The sequence below is a fragment of the Bos grunniens genome, chromosome 20, assembly GCF_055505025.1.
Source record: "Bos grunniens cultivar Pamir isolate PY7600 chromosome 20, Bosgru_T2T1.0, whole genome shotgun sequence".
Classification (NCBI taxonomy): Eukaryota; Metazoa; Chordata; class Mammalia; order Artiodactyla; family Bovidae; genus Bos; species Bos grunniens.
Genome location: NC_141184.1, coordinates 64242501 through 64263527, shown reverse-complemented (window position 1 = coordinate 64263527; position 21027 = coordinate 64242501). Strand labels below are relative to the sequence as shown.

At 40.1% G+C, this 21027-nt stretch overlaps 1 protein-coding gene across 21 annotated transcripts in view; it reads right to left on the bottom strand.

Moving 5' to 3' along the window:
- Nucleotides 1-390: 390 nt before the first annotated feature.
- ARHGEF28 (Rho guanine nucleotide exchange factor 28) overlaps nucleotides 391-21027 on the bottom strand; it is a 342857-nt gene continuing 322220 nt past the window's right edge. For all 21 annotated transcript variants that reach the window (XR_015148969.1, XM_086362143.1, XM_086362150.1 and 18 more), the window contains one exon: nucleotides 391-1605. Coding sequence is in view for 20 of the 21 variants with exons in the window: in XM_086362143.1 (XP_086218269.1) it covers nucleotides 1442-1605 (164 nt within the window). In the remaining variant the exon portion in view is untranslated. The remainder of the gene's footprint in view (nucleotides 1606-21027) is intronic.

Sequence of the window (21027 nt, the reverse complement as noted above, 5' to 3'; positions counted from 1 at the left end):
GTTATTGGAGCAAGGATTTAGACTGAAATATCTATAAGATTTTTATTCAAAGGATAGGAAATTCTGGAATAGACATTATTGGAGAGAGAGGGAAGATAGATTTTTTTCTCTCTAGATGCCTGAGGAATAGAACATGCATCTTGTCATTTAGAAGTTCATCTTGGAGATGAAGTGACTGATTAAAATTTTAATAAGACATATCCATCTGTGAAAATTAGTCTCTGAATGTAATATAATTGTGGCTAAAATGGCCAGAAGCAGTATTGAATGTCTGGGTGAATTTCGTATTTCTCTTTTATTTTCATTTTTAATAAGGGGAGGTTGTGTTTGAGGGTGATGTATATATTTTACAATGGCTCTACACAACTTAAAAATTTCAAAGTGAAAGGCTGAGGTAAAAGATATTTATTGACACTGACAAAAATATATACAAATACTTGTGAAGAACAAACTGAAAACATTTCTTGGTTTATTTTCTCACAAAAGACTCCTATTACCCTGAAGGCAAGATGTGCCAATGTTCCTCTGTGGAAAAGCACATTCCGGCAGCAAGTTTCACCAAGAGGGCAGCTTTTATCTTTGAATCTCTGCAGGGCAGAGGTCCTTCTGGTGAGTGGTTGTCCTTGGTGTTTCCGAAGCTGGTGGAGACAGGGCCAGGTGACGGAAGCAAGGTCATTACTAAAGCCTCGCTGCAGTAATAAAATTTCATTACTGAAGTTTTACATCAAACTGACTTGTTGGGGCTCTGCCTCTGGGCTGTGTTCAAAGAGGATGCTGAACTGTGACTTGAAAGACCACAAGCATTAGGACCTAGAAATTGCACCTGAAAAGGCTCCGGCCCACGTCCTAAGTGTCCAGATTGTGTCCGTAGCAGAGCGGCCAGCTGTTTAGGACAGGTGCCCAGACAGGGACTCCTTGGTTGCATGGTGACTGTTGCAACTCACCACCATGACTGGCTCCTTTGATGTCCCAAGACTAGCCAAGAAAAGATTGTTCCTACATCTTTCTCTGCCTTTGAGGCCCCTGAGGCCACTCTCCCTAACCAGCTTCCATGATTGTGAAAGTCTGCCCATTATATTACTCTTTCCATCCAAAGGGCTTCATCTCGATCTTAAGAGGCATTCCAAAAACCAGATGACCCAGTACAGAACACTCTGCGGGGTTCTACTCTAGGGTTCCAATAACTTTGAAATTTTTCCTGCTTATCTAAAGTCAATTTCTCCTCCAAAAATCAGAAATTAGGTGTGATAAGTTAATGATGATACACAGTTGTTTCAATAATTTAATTATTAGACTCATGCCCCTCAAATAAACCTGCACAAAATATTAAACATTACTCCTAAAGTACTTTGGACAGTCACACACATCAAGAGAGGGAAAAAAAAAAGAAATCTCCCCAAAATGCCAGTATGTTGTCTCATTTGGAAAAATAACAACACAATTAGAGGTAAACAATATTTTCTTCTGCTCCATTTCCAGTTTCCCCGTCTTGTCTGGTCACTCTCTGTAGATTTAGCTTTTCTTCTGCTATAAACGTCTGCAGCCGAGAGCCATGTGGATTTGAGTCACGGAGGGGTGGGTATGCAGTCTGAGAGATGTTCACATCTGCAACAGACAGACAGCACAGGTCACAGGAGAGTCAGGTTGAGACCCACAAGGCAGGTGACACTATGAATCAGAGACAGAGCCCTCAAAGGCTGGGCAATACCATGCCCACAGAGCCAGCCATGGAGAGAATGGCGGAGTCCCCCGAGAAAGGAACAAAACAGGTATCTTGTGATTTAATCAAAATCATTAAAATCTTTGGTTGGGTGTACAAACGTCTCCTGAGGCTAAAAAACAACCTTTACAAAATACTCCCAGTAAAATGTGAAACAAATAAAGACTTGTCACCATTTGTAAGCTGATCAAACACCACACCTGCTGAGACAGGGGTCCCAGGTATTTTTGAAAAGGTGTTCAATGTCCTAGAAATACAGTATCTATCTGGCTATGTGCAATAAGCCATATCTGCCTCTGCAAGGATCTTCCCTCACAGTATCTCAAAGTCAAGAACTGACTGGAAGACTCAAATAATGTACCTGGGATTTTCCTGATGTGGGTGAGAGGCAGGGAGAAAGGACAGAGACCCTGCAGCCTCACCAGTATGCAAATCTGTTAACACCCCACGAATCACTTAGCAAGAGCAGCCAGGTTCCTGGGGAAAATCATTTCAATATCAACTCTAACTGGGTTTGTTATTTTCTGGTTACCTAGCAACAGCAGGGCATAATCTATTTTCCCCTTTTCTGATTAAACTCTCTCATACATGGTTTAAAGGGAAGGCAAAGCGGGGGACGGTGGAGGGGGTGATTTGAAAAAAATAAAAGCACAGCTCTTGCTACAAACCATGCTCTGTGGACTGCTCCACTGACCACCCTCCCTGAAGCTTGACTATGTGGCAAAATTACAAATAACCAGTTTCAAGAGGAGCAAAAAGCAGAGTATATATGGAAACCCAGGTGGAGAAAATGCAGAGCCCTGAGGCCCACCTGTTCTTTTTTCAGCCACTAACAAGAGGTCATTATAATCCTTGCCACATTTTACTGAAAGCCTCTATTATTTACATGGATACACATAACTGCCACTATTCTGATGATAAAAATGCTTGTAATTTTTACCCTCCTGACAAGAATCTTTGGTTATTAGAGAAGGCAGGAAGCAAGGCCTGGCTGGAATGAAGAGCTAAAGGTCCTCACAAGGCACCATCTTCAGGGAGGCGGCTTCCTTTGCTACACCTCCTTTTCTCACTTCTAACAGGAGGCAGAGCCAACGGAGAGCGGAAGCCAGGGCCACAGGAAGTAGACACAGGTCACTGGAGCAGCTGACCTTTGCCTCCAGGCCAGCTGAGGAGGATCCTGGGCGGAGGTGGAAGGAGAAGAGGGGAAGGGGAAGGGAAGGGAGGAGGAAGGAAGGAGGGGCAGGGAGGGGTTGGAGAAAGGAGGGGAGACTGTACTCCATAGCTCTGCCCAAAGGTTCAGACCATTCCTGACTCTACGTATCAATGGGGCACTAAGAAAACGATCCATTACATTGAGGTGACTCGATTCTCCTGACCTTGATTCCAAATCCTGTACCTCAAATACAGGGTATTCATTCACTACTAAAAACATAACTACTGAAAATACCTCTAAATCCACCCTGTGTACAGGGCCTTCTCCAGGTAGGGGAGCTGTTCCAAGCTGTTTACAGTCATTTTCCCCTTAAGCCTCCAAATGTCATCACCCACAATTTACAGATTGGGAAGCTGAGGCTCAGACTAGTTAACTTCTTGTCCACCATGCAGCTAAGGGAAGTAATCCAGAATGGAACTCAGAAGTCCATTGCCACATGTTCATCTGCTCAAGACCCTCAAGGTCCTCATTCCTCGTTGTGCTGGAAATGACCTGACAATTTTGCTGAATTAAGACACCCTGGATGTTTAATGTGTAATCTCCCTAAGGACCACATTTTGAAGAGTCACTTACCAAAAAAAAAAAAAAGAAAGAAAAACACATTCTGAGCTCCTCAAAACTGACATAGTAATTATTATAAAATTAGGGACCTCTCTCATTTAATCAGGTAAACCCCAGGCAATGAATTCACTATCAGGGCAATATAAATCAACCTAGAATGTTTTTCCTCCTATGCCTGTCTGAGGTCATCACACATTTTCACAATTTCAGCTCCTGGTCCCAGCCCTTAAAACCATTTCACCTCTAAAAATAAATATTCCAGTTAAACTACTGATGTTGTACATCATGTGCAACCTAAAAAACAAAAACACACCTCAAAACTTGCACCTAGCAGACGCTGACGGATTGCAGAGCAGTTCACTTAGGCCACAGGCCACAGCAGTGTCTCCTGGCCCACAGAAGGTGCAGCCAGGGCACAAGAGTCACTACGTGGAGGATGAACAAACATCCACTGAACGAGGCTGTTGGGAAGTGATGGCTGACAAATGTGACACAGCAGGGCACAACGGAAGCCCCTAATCCACATACGTTTCCCTCTTGGGTACGAAACATGCAGCAAAGAATCCAAAATACTGGTGAGTCTAGGTATCTGGGAAGTCCCCGTCATGGTTTCAAGAGAAGACTTGTTCAAAAAGAGCCAAAGAACCAAATACATATCAGAAAGAATTCTTTTATCTTAAATTGTAGGCTCCAGTTCAGGAAGACAGAGAACAAAGAATAAACATGGGTGGTGGGAGGGAGATTTTTTTATTTGTGAGTAAAGGGGGTATAGAGGTATTTTTCATCAGAACTTTTTCAAGTAAGAATAAAAATACAGGAAAAAACATCTTCTGGACCCTAAAGTGAATGAATGGCCCACGTTGAAATCCCAGATGTATTAAGGTTATGCTGTATATCACCTGGAGGGGAACTCAATTTCCTTCTTCATGTTCCTTCTTGGTTTCTACCTGAACTATTTAGGCAAGGTCAGACAGTCTGTCTTTGAAATTAGAAACCATGCCATGATTTCTGATTTTATTACTCCATTTCAACCCTGAAAGAATCCTAGCCCAGCAATTGTATATTTCTCAAGGTCAGCCACCTTTTTCCACACGTTCCACCCTAGAGAGTATGATCACCATATAGAACCCTAAACTGAAAAAACATTTGTTAAAGTAAAACCACTCTGATTTAGAAAGCAGGATTCTTGGGGAGTAGAATTAATCATCCAGTTTTATTTGTGATCAAAATGCCTGTAAATTACTGGAAATAGAAATATTACTTCATTTTTTTAAATAAGCAGAGAAATATTAATACAATCATAATTTGGTCAACTAAAAACCAAATGCTATTATGATTAAATAAAATGTCAAACTCTAAAGAACATTTTAATCTATACAACTGTCTCTCTTCGATGACATAAAAGAAATAATTTGATCCTTATCATACCTCTGGAAACTCAACAGAGTGAACATACAGTCAGTTCAGTTCACTCAGTCGTGTACGACTCTTTGCGACCCCATGGGTTGCAGCACGCCAGGCCTCCCTGTCCATCACCAACTCCCGGAGTTTACCCAAACTCATGTCCATTGAGTCGGTGATATCCATCTCATCCTCTGTTGTCCCCTTCTCCCCCTGCTTTCAATCTTGCCCAGCATCAGGGTCTTTTCTAATGAGTCAGTTCTTCTCATCAGGTAGCCAAAGTATTGGAGTTTCAGCTTCAACATCAGTCCTTCCAATGAATATTCAGGACTGATTTTCTTTAAGATGGACTGGCTGGATCTCCTTGCAGTCCAAGGGTCTCTCAAGAGTCTTCTGCAACACCACAATTCAAAAACATCAATTCTTCAGCAATCAGCTTTCTTTATAATCCAACTCTCACATCCATACATGACTACTGGAAAAACCATAGCTTTGACTAGATGGACCTTTGTTGGCAAAGTAATGACTCCGCTTTTTAATATGCTAAGTTGGTCATAGCTTTTCTTCCAAGGAGCAAGTGTCTTTTAATTTCATGGCTGCAGTCACCATCTGCAGTGATTTTGGAGCCCCCAAAATAAAGTCTGTTTCCATTGTTTCCCCATCTATTTGCCATGAAGTGATGGGACCGGATGCCATGATCTTCGTTTTCTGAATGCTGAGTTTTAAGCCAACTTTTTCACTCTCCTCTTTCACTTTCAACAAGAGGCTCTTTAGTTCTTCGCTTTCTGCCATAACGGTGGTGTCTTCTATGTATCTGAGGTTACTGATATTTCTCCCGGCAATCTTGATTCCAGGTTGTGCTTCATCCAGCCTGGCATGTTTGCATGATGTATTCTGCATATAAGTTAAATAAGCAGAGTGACAATATACACCCTTGATGTACTCCTTTCCCAATTTGGAACCAATTCTAACTGTTGCTTCTTGACCTGCCTACAGATTTCTCAAGAGGCAGGAAAGGTGGTCTGGTATTCCCATCTCTTTCAGAATTTTCCACAGTTTGTGGTGATCCACACAAAGTCTTTGGTATAGTCAATAAAGCAGAAGTAGATGTTTTTCTGGAACTCTCTTGCTTTCTTGATGATCCAACGGATGTTGGCAATTTGATCTCTGGTTCCTCTGCCTTTTCTAAATCCAGCTTGAACATCTGGAAGTTCACAGTTCACGTACTGCTGAAGCCTGGCTTGAAGAATTTTGAGCATTACTTTGCTAGCGTGTGAGATGAGTGTAATTGTGCAGTACTTTGAACATTCTTTGGCATTGCCTTTCTTTAAGATTGGAATGAAAACTGACCTTTTCCAGTCCTGTGGCTACTGCTGAGTTTTCCAAACAATGAGTGAACATTATTAACCTTAAAATAAGAACAAATAACCTGAAACACATCAAAGCCTAAACTAAGTGAAGGAGTACAATCTTGGTGTATGGGCTTCCCTGGTAGATCAGCTGGTAAAGAATCTGCCTGCAATGAAGGATACCTGGGTTTGATCCCTGGGTTGGGAAGATCCCCTGGAGGAGGACATGGCAATCCACTCCAGTATTCTTGCCTGGAGAATCCCATGGACAAAGGAGCCTGGTGGGCTACAGTCCATGGGGTTACAAAGAGTCGAAAACGACTCAGCGACTAAGCACACATATGGTTTTTTCCTATGTAGCTGAAATTTTCTTCATAGCCTAAAACTTCATCCTTCACAAGAAATTTCCTTAGACTTCTTGTAGGGTCTATGTCAGTCTTCTCATGAAGTTTCTAAAAATTATAAATGCCCACATTTTGGCAGGTGCTATCCCCTTTGTCTTATGGGTGGGAAGCAGAAAATGCCCAGGCCATTGGGCTGCAAGATGCACTGATACTCAGAGACAGTTCTTCAAATGCCCCCATTTTTAGCCCTTTGTTGCAACCTGTTGGTTGACATTTGAAGTAATCATTTCACTCTGCTCACCTACTATTGGAATTTCAAACTATTAAGGAAGAGAACATGGGGTCTGGGACAACATACAACCTTAGGGATCAGCTCCTGAAAAGCTGACACAAGCCAGAAGGAAAATCAGCCTTCCCTCCAACAGTCCCTCATTATCATTATTCTTTTGAGCCCACAGGATAATCAGTTATTTTTAAGACCAAACAGTAATGTCAAGGTGTAAAATGCAACCATGTCTCACACTGGAAATGAATGAAGTGCTTCCCAAGCTGAGACATGACCTTTTACAGCACAAGGTAAAATGTCACTTCTGCTCTCTGGACTTCAGTTCATGAACGACGCAACCAAAATCATTCAGCCCTCTTAGACTTCTTATATTGTGGGAGAATTTTTTCATCTGTGTTTTGGCTCAGTAATGCACCAAATACTATTCTAGAACTGCAACAAATGGATGCATTTCTCAACTGCTTTTTGCTCAAGGAATACAAATTTATTACCTTAAGTTGCATTTAAAAGAATCTTTTTAGGGTAATTTCCAGACCTATGTCCCATCCTTCTACTTTTAATCTTCCTAACAACATGTATTTGAATTGAGCACAAATAGCCCTCAGAGTACAGTATTTGGAAAGCTACCTAATAAGTGGAAGATAAGGTCCACGGTCAAACTCTACACTTGATCTTCCCTTCTATGAACAGCAAACCTAAGAGTAATTCGTCATAAAGTACAGAGTTGTTTATTGTTGTAAAATATTTAATTCAAGTAGTCTTTGCCTTTTTCTGGATTTTCTGAACAGAAGCGCATTTAAAATCCTGATAATTTTTAAAGACAAGCTTTGTTTCAATTTAAAAGCTCCAGTATAACTTCTGTCATAAACATTAACTCTCTAGGTCTGAATTTAGCTCCCCATTACCTGTCGGCCAGGCAGCCAGCAGCCCAGTGCTACAAAAGCACGTTGAATCGATACTGGGATCATTGGTGATGCCATGTCAGGTTTCTCGTGTCTTATCCCATTCCATTCTCCAACAAGCCTCACAAAACAGAGTTTCATGTCCTCTGGGTCTTGGCTCCATTCTTATTTATTTTAATGAACTGTTCTGACTTATGCTCCTTATTACCGTATCCCTTGTGTGTGTTCCTAAAATCAAAATTCACACTTTTCTAGAATAACACCACTTCAAAAAGAATTGTGATTCATGTTCTAAGTCTGTGAATAAGCTGTATTCCCCATTTAATGACCGATTCATGCTTGTTCTGCAAAACATTTTAAAAATTGTTTCCTGATGGCATTACTGGCAATCACTATTTTTTTCTCATGAGCACTAATGCATAGCATTTTCCTTCTAATGGAAAACACTTATTGTACAAAACTCAAGGTGTCCTCAGAGTGGAAGAAAATTGGTCTCTCTCACTAATTGTGCTCAACTGCATTTCCCATAGCGAGCCACAAACAACATGTAGGCATCTGGCATAAAAACCAATCTGGAGCTGATATCTGAAGGCAAAGACCCAGTGAGTACTATGATTCCCTTTATTACTCCTCAAATACCAATACTGCACCAGAAATAAAATAGCTGAAGTGTGCTCTGGGAAGGGAGTGTGTGCACATGAATGCGTGTGGTGTACACGTGTAAATTTGTAATGTAAGAAAGCAAACGGAAAAAATTTTAAGTTGTGACTGTTAGAGTTGGGCTTTATTTTCTTACCAGTAATTAACATATTAGGAATTCTAAGTTGGTTACGTAGATAACACTGACAAGAAGCACAGAAACTGAAGCAGTCCATGTAATGAAGATAAAACCGTATTAACACAAGACGCATTATGGTATGTCAGTTCTCTGTGTGAACTGTGGCTTGCTCTTAGCCTAGAAGGGTGCCCATGTTACCAAGTCTTGACCTTAACATCAGAAAGCCTCACAGGAGGATGGGACAAGCACCTCCACCTTCCCCTCTTCTTTGAGATGCATTTCAAGGTGTGTTTCTCTAATCAGGACACTAATAGGTATTACTGATAAAAGAATACAGTGATCAAGCAAGTTGATGAAACTCTGGGTTAATCAAGTTTCTTTACTGACAGACTCCTCAGAACTTCAGTAGGCTCACCTGTATTATAAATTTCTAAGAGGGAAAAACTGTATGTGGCAGGCCACAAACTCAGGGAGATTTTGCTCACAGTGTACTTCACAGTGCTGTGTTCTGTGTAGTACACTTGGGGGAATGGTGTACTACAGAGTAATAAGTCTATTATAGACCAAGAAAGGAAAAGACAATAAATGACCAACATGCAAGATAAATCAGGGGTGGGAAGCTGGAAATAGGTGAGATTTTCCAAATTCAGAAACTCTGAACCCTGTACATAATGTCTGTTTGAGGACTCAATCATCATCAACAGTTCCTAAAAGCATTTGGAAAAGAGCTGATGGGGGATGTTTTAATGGATGGATCAAGCTGGCAGCACCTGAACCCATGCATCAATCTTAATCAGAAAAACAGATATAGCAAGCCTCCTAATAGGATGCAAGAGGAAATAATTCAACATATACAATATAGGAAGTAGACAACTCCAGTTGGGAGAATGGCATTGAAATATGTATAATATCATATATGAAACGAGTTGCCAGTCCAGGTTCGATGCACGATACCGGATGCTTGGGGCTGGTGCACTGGGACGACCCAGAGGGATGGTATGGGGAGGGAGGAGGGAGGAGGGCTCAGGATGGGGAACACGTGTATGCCTGTGGTGGATTCATTTCGATATATGGCAGAACCAATACAATATTGTGAAGTTTAAAAATAAAATAAAATTTAAAAAAATAAATAAATAAAGATTGTATCTAGTCAAGTATCCAATATCTACCCCCAACTACCAGTTTACATACAGGAAATACAGGGACAGAAGATTATGTTAAGTGATATCACAGGGATGCAGTCAGCAAAACCCAGAATGTAACAAGTTCTTCAGAAAATACAACTTTTTCAGAAAAAAAGTCTTTTCAGCAAATATACAACCCAGTCTTTTCAATAAATTCTAAGATTATTTTTTTTTAAGGTGAGGGAACTTTAGATTAAGAGAGACTTGAAAGATATACAAACCAGATGCAATATACGCAATTATTTGGATTCCAAACAAAGAGAAAAATTGAGACAATCAGAGAAATTCAAGTACTCAGAGTATGATTTTAAGTTTTTACTTAAATTACTTTTTTAATGTTAAATTTTTTAAGGTGTAATAATGATACTGCAGTGACATTTAAAAAGAGAAAGAAAGAGCATATATCTTCTGGAGAAAGATACTGAAGTATTTTTAGATGAAATGATAGGAAGTCCTGGATTTGCTTAAGATAACCTAATATGAGAGGACAGAGAAAAGTTCATCAATGAACCAGACTGGCTATTGGTAATTATTAATTCATTAAATGATTCTCTCTACTTTTGTATTTGTTTCATGATCAATTTTTTAAAAGTCCATAGTCTTTCATGAAAATGTTAGTTGCTCAGTCATGTCTGAGTCTTTGCCACCGCATGGACTGTAGCCCACCAGGCTCCTCTGTCCATGGAATTCTCTAGGCAAGAATATTGGAGTGGGTATCCATTCCCTTCTCCAGGAGATCTTCCTGACTCAGCCATCAAACCAGGGTCTCCTGTATTGCAGGCAGATTCTTTACTGGCTAAGCCACCAGGGAAGCCCATATACTTGGATTTTAAAGGGGCTCTGTTATTCTAATAGCATAGCTTCATATATCTGATATAAACAGAATACTATGATAATAAATTAGATGCCTCTTTCTGGATGTGAAATATGTCTAGATCAATTTTATTACAACTGTATGACAAGTCATTGGCAAGTGCTGTGTAGGGGTTTATATCTATTTAGAAAGATAAACAATTTCTATGTACATGTTCCATAAAATAGATGAGGTTCATTTGTGTTTAACAGCTCGCTATAAAAAATAATACAGATTCAGATACAGTCTTCACTCCTGTCTAGAAAATCTAACATCTCCTAGTGAAATACAATTCAGAAAAGATTTCATTTTATATCCTTGGTCCATTTGTCCATGGCAATAATTGATAAGGTTCATTTGGAATTTGGATTTCTATTCTTTAGCCTTCTAAAAATTAAAAAGCTTGATTAAAAAAATTTTTTTAATTTAAGAGTTAAAAATTAAAAAGCAATATTTTTTTAAGAAATAGGAACTAAAAGTTATACATCCAGTCCAACAATATCAAAGTTAATTGCAGTTCCTAATGATAGTAGATGTCAATATATATTGTCAAATGAATAAATGAATTAGTGAATACCTTATTCAAAAATTCTGTCTACTCTAATTAGATTTGTGGGAATCACCAATTTGGAATTCTTATATTTAGAAAATACCTTACAATTTCATTTATTCTAATCCTCATCTTCTCAGCAGAAATCAAGTTGAAAATGGAATCAAGATAGAACTGCATAATAGAACTTCTCTCTTTAAGCCACTAACATTATTTGACTTTGAGTCAAACATTCAATGCAATTCAAAACTTCACACCAATCCAAAATGGTAGGTATGCTATGGAATATGGAAAAGAGAGCCTAAAACAGAGGCAAACCTAACTTGAAAACAAAACACAACTCAGGAACACAAGAAGCTGAACACAAGAAAGCATCCAAGCACCACAATAAACAATCTTTAAAAATGTATTTTAAAAATATTTCAGCCACCAAGTAAGTTTCCATAAAATAGGAACTATAACAGAACAAGAAAAAACTATCCTAGAAATTAAAAATTTGCTAGCTGAATTTTTTTTTTTTAATCAATGAAATATTAGAAGGTTAAAGGCAAGAAAATCTCCCAGGAAGTAGAACAAGAACATGAAGAAATGGAAATGAATAGAAAAAAACAAAACAGAAAAATCAGAGGCTCTAAGAGATTTAATTTATAACCAGAAAGAGTTCCAGTAAGCTGAAGACTAGCCCAGTTTTTTAAGGAAGAAAATGTCACAGATTCAAAGGAAATAACAGTATATTTCTCAACGGAAAGAACCTAATGAGTAACTAGTAAAAATGATTTTAATAAAAGACTATACTAAGGCATATTATAAAATTCCCCAGGAATGAATAAAGTGATCATTCTAGAGACTCCCAAAGCACAAGCGGGTTACAAATAAAGGATTAGGAATCAGAAAGGCATTAGACTTTTCAACAGCACTGCTGAGAAGTGGAAGAATCAAATCCTTCAGAATTCTGAAGGAAAATGATTTCAATCTAGAATTCTAAGCCCAGATATATTATAAAAACCAAGTGTAAAAGTAGCAAAAATAAATAAATGAAATGAAAGATACATTTTATGCTTTTATTTAGTTGGTTCATTTCATGCGATGGTAAGTGAATTATCACTTAGTAACAGATATCAGCAAAAGAATAGGAAACATACACCCATTTGAATGCAGAGTTCCAAAAAATAGCGAGGAGAGATAAGAAAGCCTTCCTCAGGGATCAGTGCAAAGAAATAGAGGAAAACAATAGAATGGGAAAGACTAGAGATCTCTTCAAGAAAATTGGAGATACCAAAGGAACATTTCATGCAAACATGGGCTCAATAAAGGACAGAAATGGTATGGACCTAACAAAAGCAGAAGATATTAAGAAGAGGTGGCAAGAATACACAGATGAACTATATAAAAAAGATCTTTACGACCCAGGTAATCCCGATGGTATGATCACTCACCTAGAGCCAGACATCCTGGAATGTGAAGTCAAGTGGGCCTTAGGAAGCATCACTATGAGCAAAGCTAGTGGAGGTGATGGAATTCCAGTTGAGCTATTTCAAATCCTAAAAGATGATGCTGTGAAAGTGCTGTACTCAATATGCCAGCAAATTTGGAAAACTCAGCAGTGGCCACAGGACTGGAAAAGGGCAGTTTTCATTCTAATCCCTAAGAAAGGCAATACCAAAGAATGCTCAAACTACCGCACAATTGCATTCATCTCACATGCTAGTAAAGTAATGCTCAAAATTCTCCAAGCCAGGCTTCAGCAATATGTGAACCATGAACTTTCCGATGTTCAAGCTGGTTTTAGAAAAGGCAGAGGAACCAGAGATCAAACTGCCAACATCCGCTGGATCATTGAAAAAGCAAGAGAGTTCCAGAAAAACATCTACTTCTGCTTTATTGACTATGCCAAAGCCTTTGACTGTGTGGATCACCACAAACTGTGGAAAATTCTTCAAGAGATGGGAATACCAGACCACCTTCCCTGCCTCTTGAGAAATCTGTATGCAGGTCAGGAAGCAAAGGTTAGAACTGGATGTGGAACAACAGACTGGAAAAGGAGTAGGTCAAGGCTGTATAACATCACCCTGCTTATTTAACTTATATGCAGAGTACAACATGAGAAATGCTGGGCTGGAAGAAACACAAGCTGGAATCAAGATTGCTGGGAGAAGTATCAATAACCTCAGATATGCAGATGACACTACCCTTATGGCAGAAAGTGAAGAAGAACTGAAGAGCCTCTTGATGAAAGTGAGAGAGAGTGAAAAAGTTCGCTTAAAGCTCAACATTTGCCAAGGTCCAGCCCCGGTGGATCCAGGGAATTCGAAGCGGGGACGGCGTCGGTGAGGGTCAGGAAATAACTGCTTAATTAAACGTTAATTAAGGATATAAAGAGTGGTGAAATAAGGATAGCTCAGTGAGGAAATTCAGTGGAGAAAAGAGGCTGAAATAAGGATAGCTCAGTGAGGAAATTCAGTGGAGAAAAGAGGCTGAATAATTCAGCCAGAAGGTGAGAGAAAGAACGACATGGGGAGACCAAGTTTCGGTGAACAAGGCCCACACTTTATTTTCCAAAGTAGTTTTTGTACCTTAAGTTATGCATAGAGGATAATGGGGGAAGGGGTAGAGTCATGCAGTAAGCCAGGCTTTCTTCCTGCAAACTTATCATATGCAAAAGCTTAGGTGATTTCCATCATCTTCTGGCCCAGAGGCCTGTTAACATTTTAAGAAACTTATTTTTCTCTAAAGGTGATTATTCTAAAGTTAGGTGCCACCCTCCAAAAGCATTAGATAAAGTTGCATTCCTACAGGGCAAAGGTGTGGTGGGCTATAACAAGAAAAAGAATTAACTCAAGGGTCCAAGATTACAAACATTAAAGCTACTACTTACACCAATAATATTAATCAATACACTGCCAGGGACACAGCAGGTAAGGGATATGGAGACTTAGCAGCAAACATTGGCCCAACAAGTGAAAAACCCTTCACCAATACAATTTCTAATTAATCTTTTAACTGCTCAGAGGAATCTGTATTTAGACAGTTTAGAACATCTCATGCCTCTCACAGTTGGGAGGCTCTGAGCAATCACATGTGGCCGGAAAAAACTATTTAGGCAGGCTAGAGGACTTCCAAAGGAGTTTGTAAGTTGAAACACTATCACACCCAGGAACTTTATTAACTGGAGCTGTAAGTTAATTCTTTTTTTTCAGAGAGAGGTAGTGGGGGACAGCCCCCCGTAAAGTCAGAGATGTAGCTGAGAGCACAAAGCAGAAAGTAGGCAGACTCTGGTTTTGGGGGTAGATGCTCGAGAATTTCCAGGGGGACTCCTGAGGCTCGATCCCGCCTTTGCGTATGCCCAGCCTCCTTCCTCATGACCTTTGCCAGGGGCGGAGCTCCTGCTCCCGGCAAACATTCAGAAAACTAAGATCATGGCATCCGGTCCCATCACTTCATGGCAAATAGATGGGGAAACAGTGGAAACAGTGGCAGACTTTATTTTGGGGGGGCTCCAAAATCACTGCAGATGGTGACTGCAGCCATGAGATTATAAGACATTTACTCCTTGGAAGAAAAGCTATGACCAACCTAGACAGCATATTAAAAAGCAGAGACATTACTTTGCCAACAAAGGTCCATCTAGAGAAGGCTATGATTTTTCCAGTAGTCATGTATTGATGTGTGATTTGGACTATAAAGAAAGCTGAGTGGTGAAGAATTCATGCTTTTGAACTGTGGTGTTGCAGAAGACTCTTGAGAGTCCCTTGGACTGCAAGGAGATCCAACCAGTCCATCCTAAAGGAAATCAGTCCTGAATCTTCATTGGAAGGACTGTTGTTGAAGCTGAAACTCCAATACTTTGGCCACCTGATGTGAAGAGCTGACTCATTTAAAAAGACCCCGATGCTGGGAAAGACTGAAAGTGGGAGGAGAAGGGATGATAGGGGATGAGATGGATGGCATCATCAACTTAATGGACGAGTTTGAGTAAATGCTGGGAGTTGGTGATGGACAGGGAGGCCTGGCGTGCTGCAGTCCGTGGGGTTGCAAAGAGTCAGACATGACTGAGCGACTGAACTGAAGTTTATGATAATCCATTTCAGCAGACCTAGAAAATACTAAGACGCTCCAAATCACACTTTGTGAACCATTGATCAAAATTACCAGCTTCCTGGGTGGCTCAGCAGTGAAGAATCCCCCTGCAATGCAGGAACCGCAGGAGATGCGGGTTTGACCCCTAGGTCAGGACGATCCCCTGGAGGAGGGCACAACAACTTTCTAGTATTCTTTCAACCTACTTCTCCTGGATCTCCTGCACTGGCAGGAGGGTTACCATTTACCACCAGGGCTACCTGGGAAACCCAAGAAAGGGGATACCTATTCTATACTCATGACATCAGCCAATATTTAGAAACCTACCAATACTAAGTGTTGGGGAAAATCTGGAGAAACTGGACCTCTCCTATTTTGCTGCTACATACAACTTTAGAGAGAAATCAGTAACACCCAGCAAAATCAAAGACATCCCTACCACTTACAGGTGTTCATAATCTAAATAAACTCTCACTCGTGTGCACAAGGAGACATGCATATAAGGATGTTTGCTGCTGCTACTGCTGCTAAGTCACTTCAGTCGTGTCCAACTCTGTGCGACCCCATAGACAGCAGCCCACCAGGCTCTGCCGTCCCTGGGATTCTCCAGGCAAGAACACAGGAGTGGGTTGCCATTTCCTTCTCCAATGCATGAAAGTGAAAAGTGAAAGTGAAGTCACTCAGTTGTGCCTGACTCTTATTGACCCCATGGACTGGAGCCTACCAGGCTCCTCCGTCCATGGGATTTTCCAGGCAAGAGTACTGGAGTGGGGTGTCATTGCCTTCTCCGATAAGCATGTTTACTGAGAATCATTTGTAATTTAGAAAAATTGGAAATATCCTAATGGCTCATTAGCTGGGTAATGAATAGGGCTTCCCAGAAGATCCTCTGGAGTAGGAAATGGCAACCCACTCCAGTATTCTAGCCTGGAAAATTCCATGGACAGAGGAGCTTCAGCCCATGGGGAGCAGAGTCAGATACAACTGAGCAACTGAACACAAAAGCACAGGGTAATGAATATGTGGGTGTTTATCCACATAACAGAATAGCATACAATATTTTAACATTAACTCTTTGTGCTACCTGTATGAAGATGCACTGAAAGAAAAAAGTAAGTTGTAAATAGACATACATACACATACACATGAGGGGAGAGGGTGAAGATGGAGAACAGGCTCTTTTTATACCATCACTACATATATATGTATCCATAAACAAGATATATATTTTTATTTTCTAAGCTGAAACTCCAATACTTTGGTCACCTGATACGAAGAGCTGACTCATTTGAAAAGACCCTGATGCTGGGAGGGATTGGGGGCAGGAGGACAAAGGGATGACAGAGGATGAGATGGCTGGATGGCATCACCGACTCAATGGATGTGAGTTTGAGTGAACTCCGGGAGTTGGTGATGGACAGGGAGGCCTGGTGTGCTGCAGTTCATGGGGTCGCAAAGAGTCGGACACGACTGAGCAACTGAACTGAACTGAACATATATATGTATCCATAGACAATAAACAATATATCATATTTTTTCTTTGTTAAAACAAAATAAAAATACATGTTTATAAATATATATACACAATAAATATCATTTTTTGTTTTATTTTAACAAAAATATGACATGTTTATGGATACCTACATATAGAATAAACAATATATTTTTTGTTAAAACAAAACAAAGGATATATAATTATGGATACATATACATGTTTCTGGCATAAAAATATACTATGTAAATGATATACACCAATTGCAGGATATTAGTCAATGCTGAAGAGAAAAAAAATAAGGGGAAGGGATTTCATATCTAATATTTCTTTCAAAAATGGGGGGCAGGGCAAAGAGATGTCTGAAGCAAATATAGTGTAAGGTTAACATTTGTTAAATGCATGCCTGATACATATTTTCTATACTTTAAGTTTGAAGTTTTCAAAATTAAAACTTTTAGGTTAAAAAGTGCATTAAAATACACAGCAACCAATTGTAACACGTGGTCTTTATTTGCATACTGAGTCCAAAAAATAAGCGGGAAAAAGGACACACGCACTACATTTATAAAACAATTGGAAATTTAAACAGACTGTATGTTGATATTATGGAATTTGGGATAATTTTTCCCAGGTGTGATAACAGTTTAAAAAAAGAGAGCCTTATCTTTTAGAGATATATACTGAAATGTTATGTATCAGTAAATGTTTACAGATGATGTTTAGAATTTGCTTCAAAATAGTACAAGGTGTGTGTGGTTGGAGGGTGGGGTTGGTGGGCAGGAATCTAGATAAAACACGACTGGCCCATATGTTTCTAATTTTTTGAAGTCAGGTGATGGTACATGAGTATCTCTGCTTAATTTTGTACACGTTTGAAATCATCCATATGTTCAGGTGGACAAGAAATATGTCAAGCTCAAATTTTAAATCAAAACAAATTAAGTTGTCCCAACCTCAGAGTCCATGTTAAGAAGCAGGGACAGCTTTTTAAGACTGTGCTAAATTAAACATGTAGGTCTCTAGCTACCCGGACAGGGCAGTATTTTCATGGCACTGAATTCCTCTTAAGGATGTAGAGACCAGGGACTCCTAAGTACCATGGCAATAAAACTGGAAACTGCTTCAGGACCCTACTCACACTGAAAGACTTATGCCTCTCATTTTGCTGAAAGAAGACTGAATTCATTTCTCTGCCAGGTGAATAATGCAGGAAATCAACCTAGGAATTTTAAAGCTGCATTTACTTCTTACTGGTTCAGTAGAGGGAAAAGCAGCTGTTAAAATGCTTAAGCAAACAAGATCCAGTGTTCTTCTTTAAACCAGAAGGCAAGCAGGTAGAGCAAACACACCCAAGCTAATTAGTTCTACTTAGTTCTTAATAATTATGTTATTACCAGACTTTTAAAAAATGGCACCCAATTCTTTAAAGATATACAAACGAGTGTATTTTTCTCTTGATCAACCACAAAATTATGCGATGTCAAAGAACTTACATGCCTTTTCGTGTTCTAAGAAATTGGTATTTACAGTTTTCAGAGCAACATAAAATTTTTTTCTTTTTAAAATTGAAAAACACTTCATAATTCTTATCTGTTTGAAACATTTGCTGAGAAACCAAACCCTGAAATATCTTTTCCAACTGCAGCCTTGAATTAATGTCACTCAAAATGATTATAATTTTAAAAGTATTACATAATATATAGGAAATGTTTTGTTCAATGTAAATTTTCACATTAGCATTCTTTTCATATTTAATGTTTGCAATCTGAGCAAAGACTGCTATATTACATTTCTGGAAATTAAATACTTTTAGAAATTGTACCATTAGTGAAGTAGATGATAGTCTGAAGGCAAAGGCAGGCAAAAAAAAGAGGCAAAATCAGGACTTTACTAAAACAGGAATCAAATGAGAAGATACATCACTAGATAAAACCACTTTACCCCCTGGAGCCATCTCTTCCTAGAGGAGACGATCTTATATATTATCTTATGATACAATATCACGTGGAGCTATTCTAGATGTTAATACTTGCGCTTCCCGAAACATGACCTGTGACTCACACTGGAGCCTAGAAACTCATTTCCTTTTATACTGAAGTGGCTTGCCATTTCCTACTCCAAGGTATCTTCCGGACCCAGGGATAGAACCCATGTCTGTCTCCTGCACTGGCAGGCGGGTTCTGTACCACTAGTGCCACCTGGAAAGCCCTGATCATCTACCAGGTGACACAAATTCCCAAGTTTGCACTCTATCCTCTCCTTTTAGACAGAGCTCTTTCTTCTGTAAACAACTCTTTCAAAGGAGGAGTCACAGAATTAACATGTCATTTAATGTCTCTTCAGTAGAATCAGCCACCAACAGCAAAGAGCAAGCAGCCTCAGTGATGCCATGGCCAATGGCCCCAGCTCCTTCCAGACCAGTAAGGGTCACTGGGCACACTGCCCTCAGAAAGCCTATTACTTCACAGAGAACTACGAAAGAGGCTAATGAACACTCTCCACAGGCAAACACCACTTCAGAGACCTTCCCAAGAGAGCACTTTCAGGTGGGTGGCCAGGACAGGCATTGGAGCAAAGACAGAACTGGAACTGAGCCTCGCTGCTGAGAATGTCAAGAGGAAGGGGTGGCCTCAGGTGGAGGTATTCCAGGTAGAGCTCTCTCCTATTGCAAAGGAAATGCTGGATGCTATTAAAAAAAGAGAGAGAGGGCTGTTTGGTCTGGTGGTATTGTGAGTTTGTGCAGGTAAATCAAAGAGGTGGGCTGGGCTGGAAGAGTAGGTTGTGAAAGGTTTTGAATGGGAGTGCTGGGAGTTTTAACTTTGGGAGGTAATTTGGCAGCTGCTGGTGATGAGCATCCTTCTATGGTCCCGTGTCCATATGTGGCCTCACCTGCACATGTAGGTCTACGGCAGGGTCAAAGAGAGCTGTTATTCCCCATTTTTTGTCTGCTTGGAATAAGCCCACAGTTAGCCAGTTTCCGTCTCTCTGATGGACAAAGCATTAATTTTCTTTTCCCGTTAGTAGAGGGTGTGCCAGGCAGCAAACTGTTTTGAGCTTCTTGTCCACTCACCCTTCAATCAACACCGAGCGCCTAATCTGTGCCCTGCACTGGGTCCAACAGCAGCGAAACCAAGTTGAACACGACTTTGTCTCAGCACCCGAGAAGTTTATAGTCCATTCAGTCACTTTGAAAACTGTTTCAGTTTCTTAAGAGCTAAAGAGGCACTATTCTAGGAGGAATTCTACTCATTCCAAGAGAAATGAAAACATAATTCACAAAAAGCCTTGTACAAGACTATTTACCGCAGCTTTATTCATAAGTGCCAAAAACTAGAAATAAGCCAGGTATCCATCCACAGAAGACTGGATAAGTAATTGTGATACAATCATCTAAGCAAGATTCCTCAGTAATACAAAGGAACCAACTATGGACTCAGGCAACGGCACGGATGCATCTCAAAAACAGTATGTTGAGTAAAAAAAAAACCTAGACACATAAAGGTACATAGTATTTGATTCCATTTCATTCTAGAATAAGCAAAGTTAACCTGCATTTGATGGAAAGCAGATGAGTAGCTGCTTCTGGGAGGGAGGGTTGGTTGGTAAGAAGAATAAGGGAGCTTTCTAGAATGATGGCAGTATTCTGTGCCTTGACATTCTTTCCACAAAAATGAATAATAGAGTTAATGCCAGAGCATTTGATGTAAGTAAATGTCTCAAACAAACAACATACAGCAACTTAGGGAACTTTCCAAAGGGAAAACACGTGACACAATGTGGTGGAAAGTAATACAAGGATCTACTGGACACTACAGAATCGCAAGGTGCACTCCTAACCCAGAAGGGGAAGGTCTGGGTAGACATTTGGAAAAAAGTGCCCCTGGAGCTGGGTGTTGAAAGATGAACAAGAGTTTACCAGGTTGGGAATAAAGGGTGGAGGAGAGGATATTCCTGACAGAGGAAAGATATACAAAAGCAGGGGGGTCTTTCACATAAGTGGAGGAACTTCCTACGGCTGGACCACAGAGAGGAGGGACAGAGCAGCATGCGATGAGACAGAGAGTTCAGAGTCAGAGCAGGCCTTCAGGCCCAAACACGTAACCTCCTGGGCTTCATCAGCGATGACTAATTTCAGCACATGGTATATTTGAATAAGTCCAAGAAATGTGACCCAAAAAAGACCTAAGTACTGGACACAAGCCCTTATTCGCAGGCCCAAATGCTTGCCTCGGGGCTAAACAAAGCTACATCTTATATTCATTGTGCTGAATTGGGTATTCAAAAGACAGCCCACGTGGTAAATCATGTCGGGAT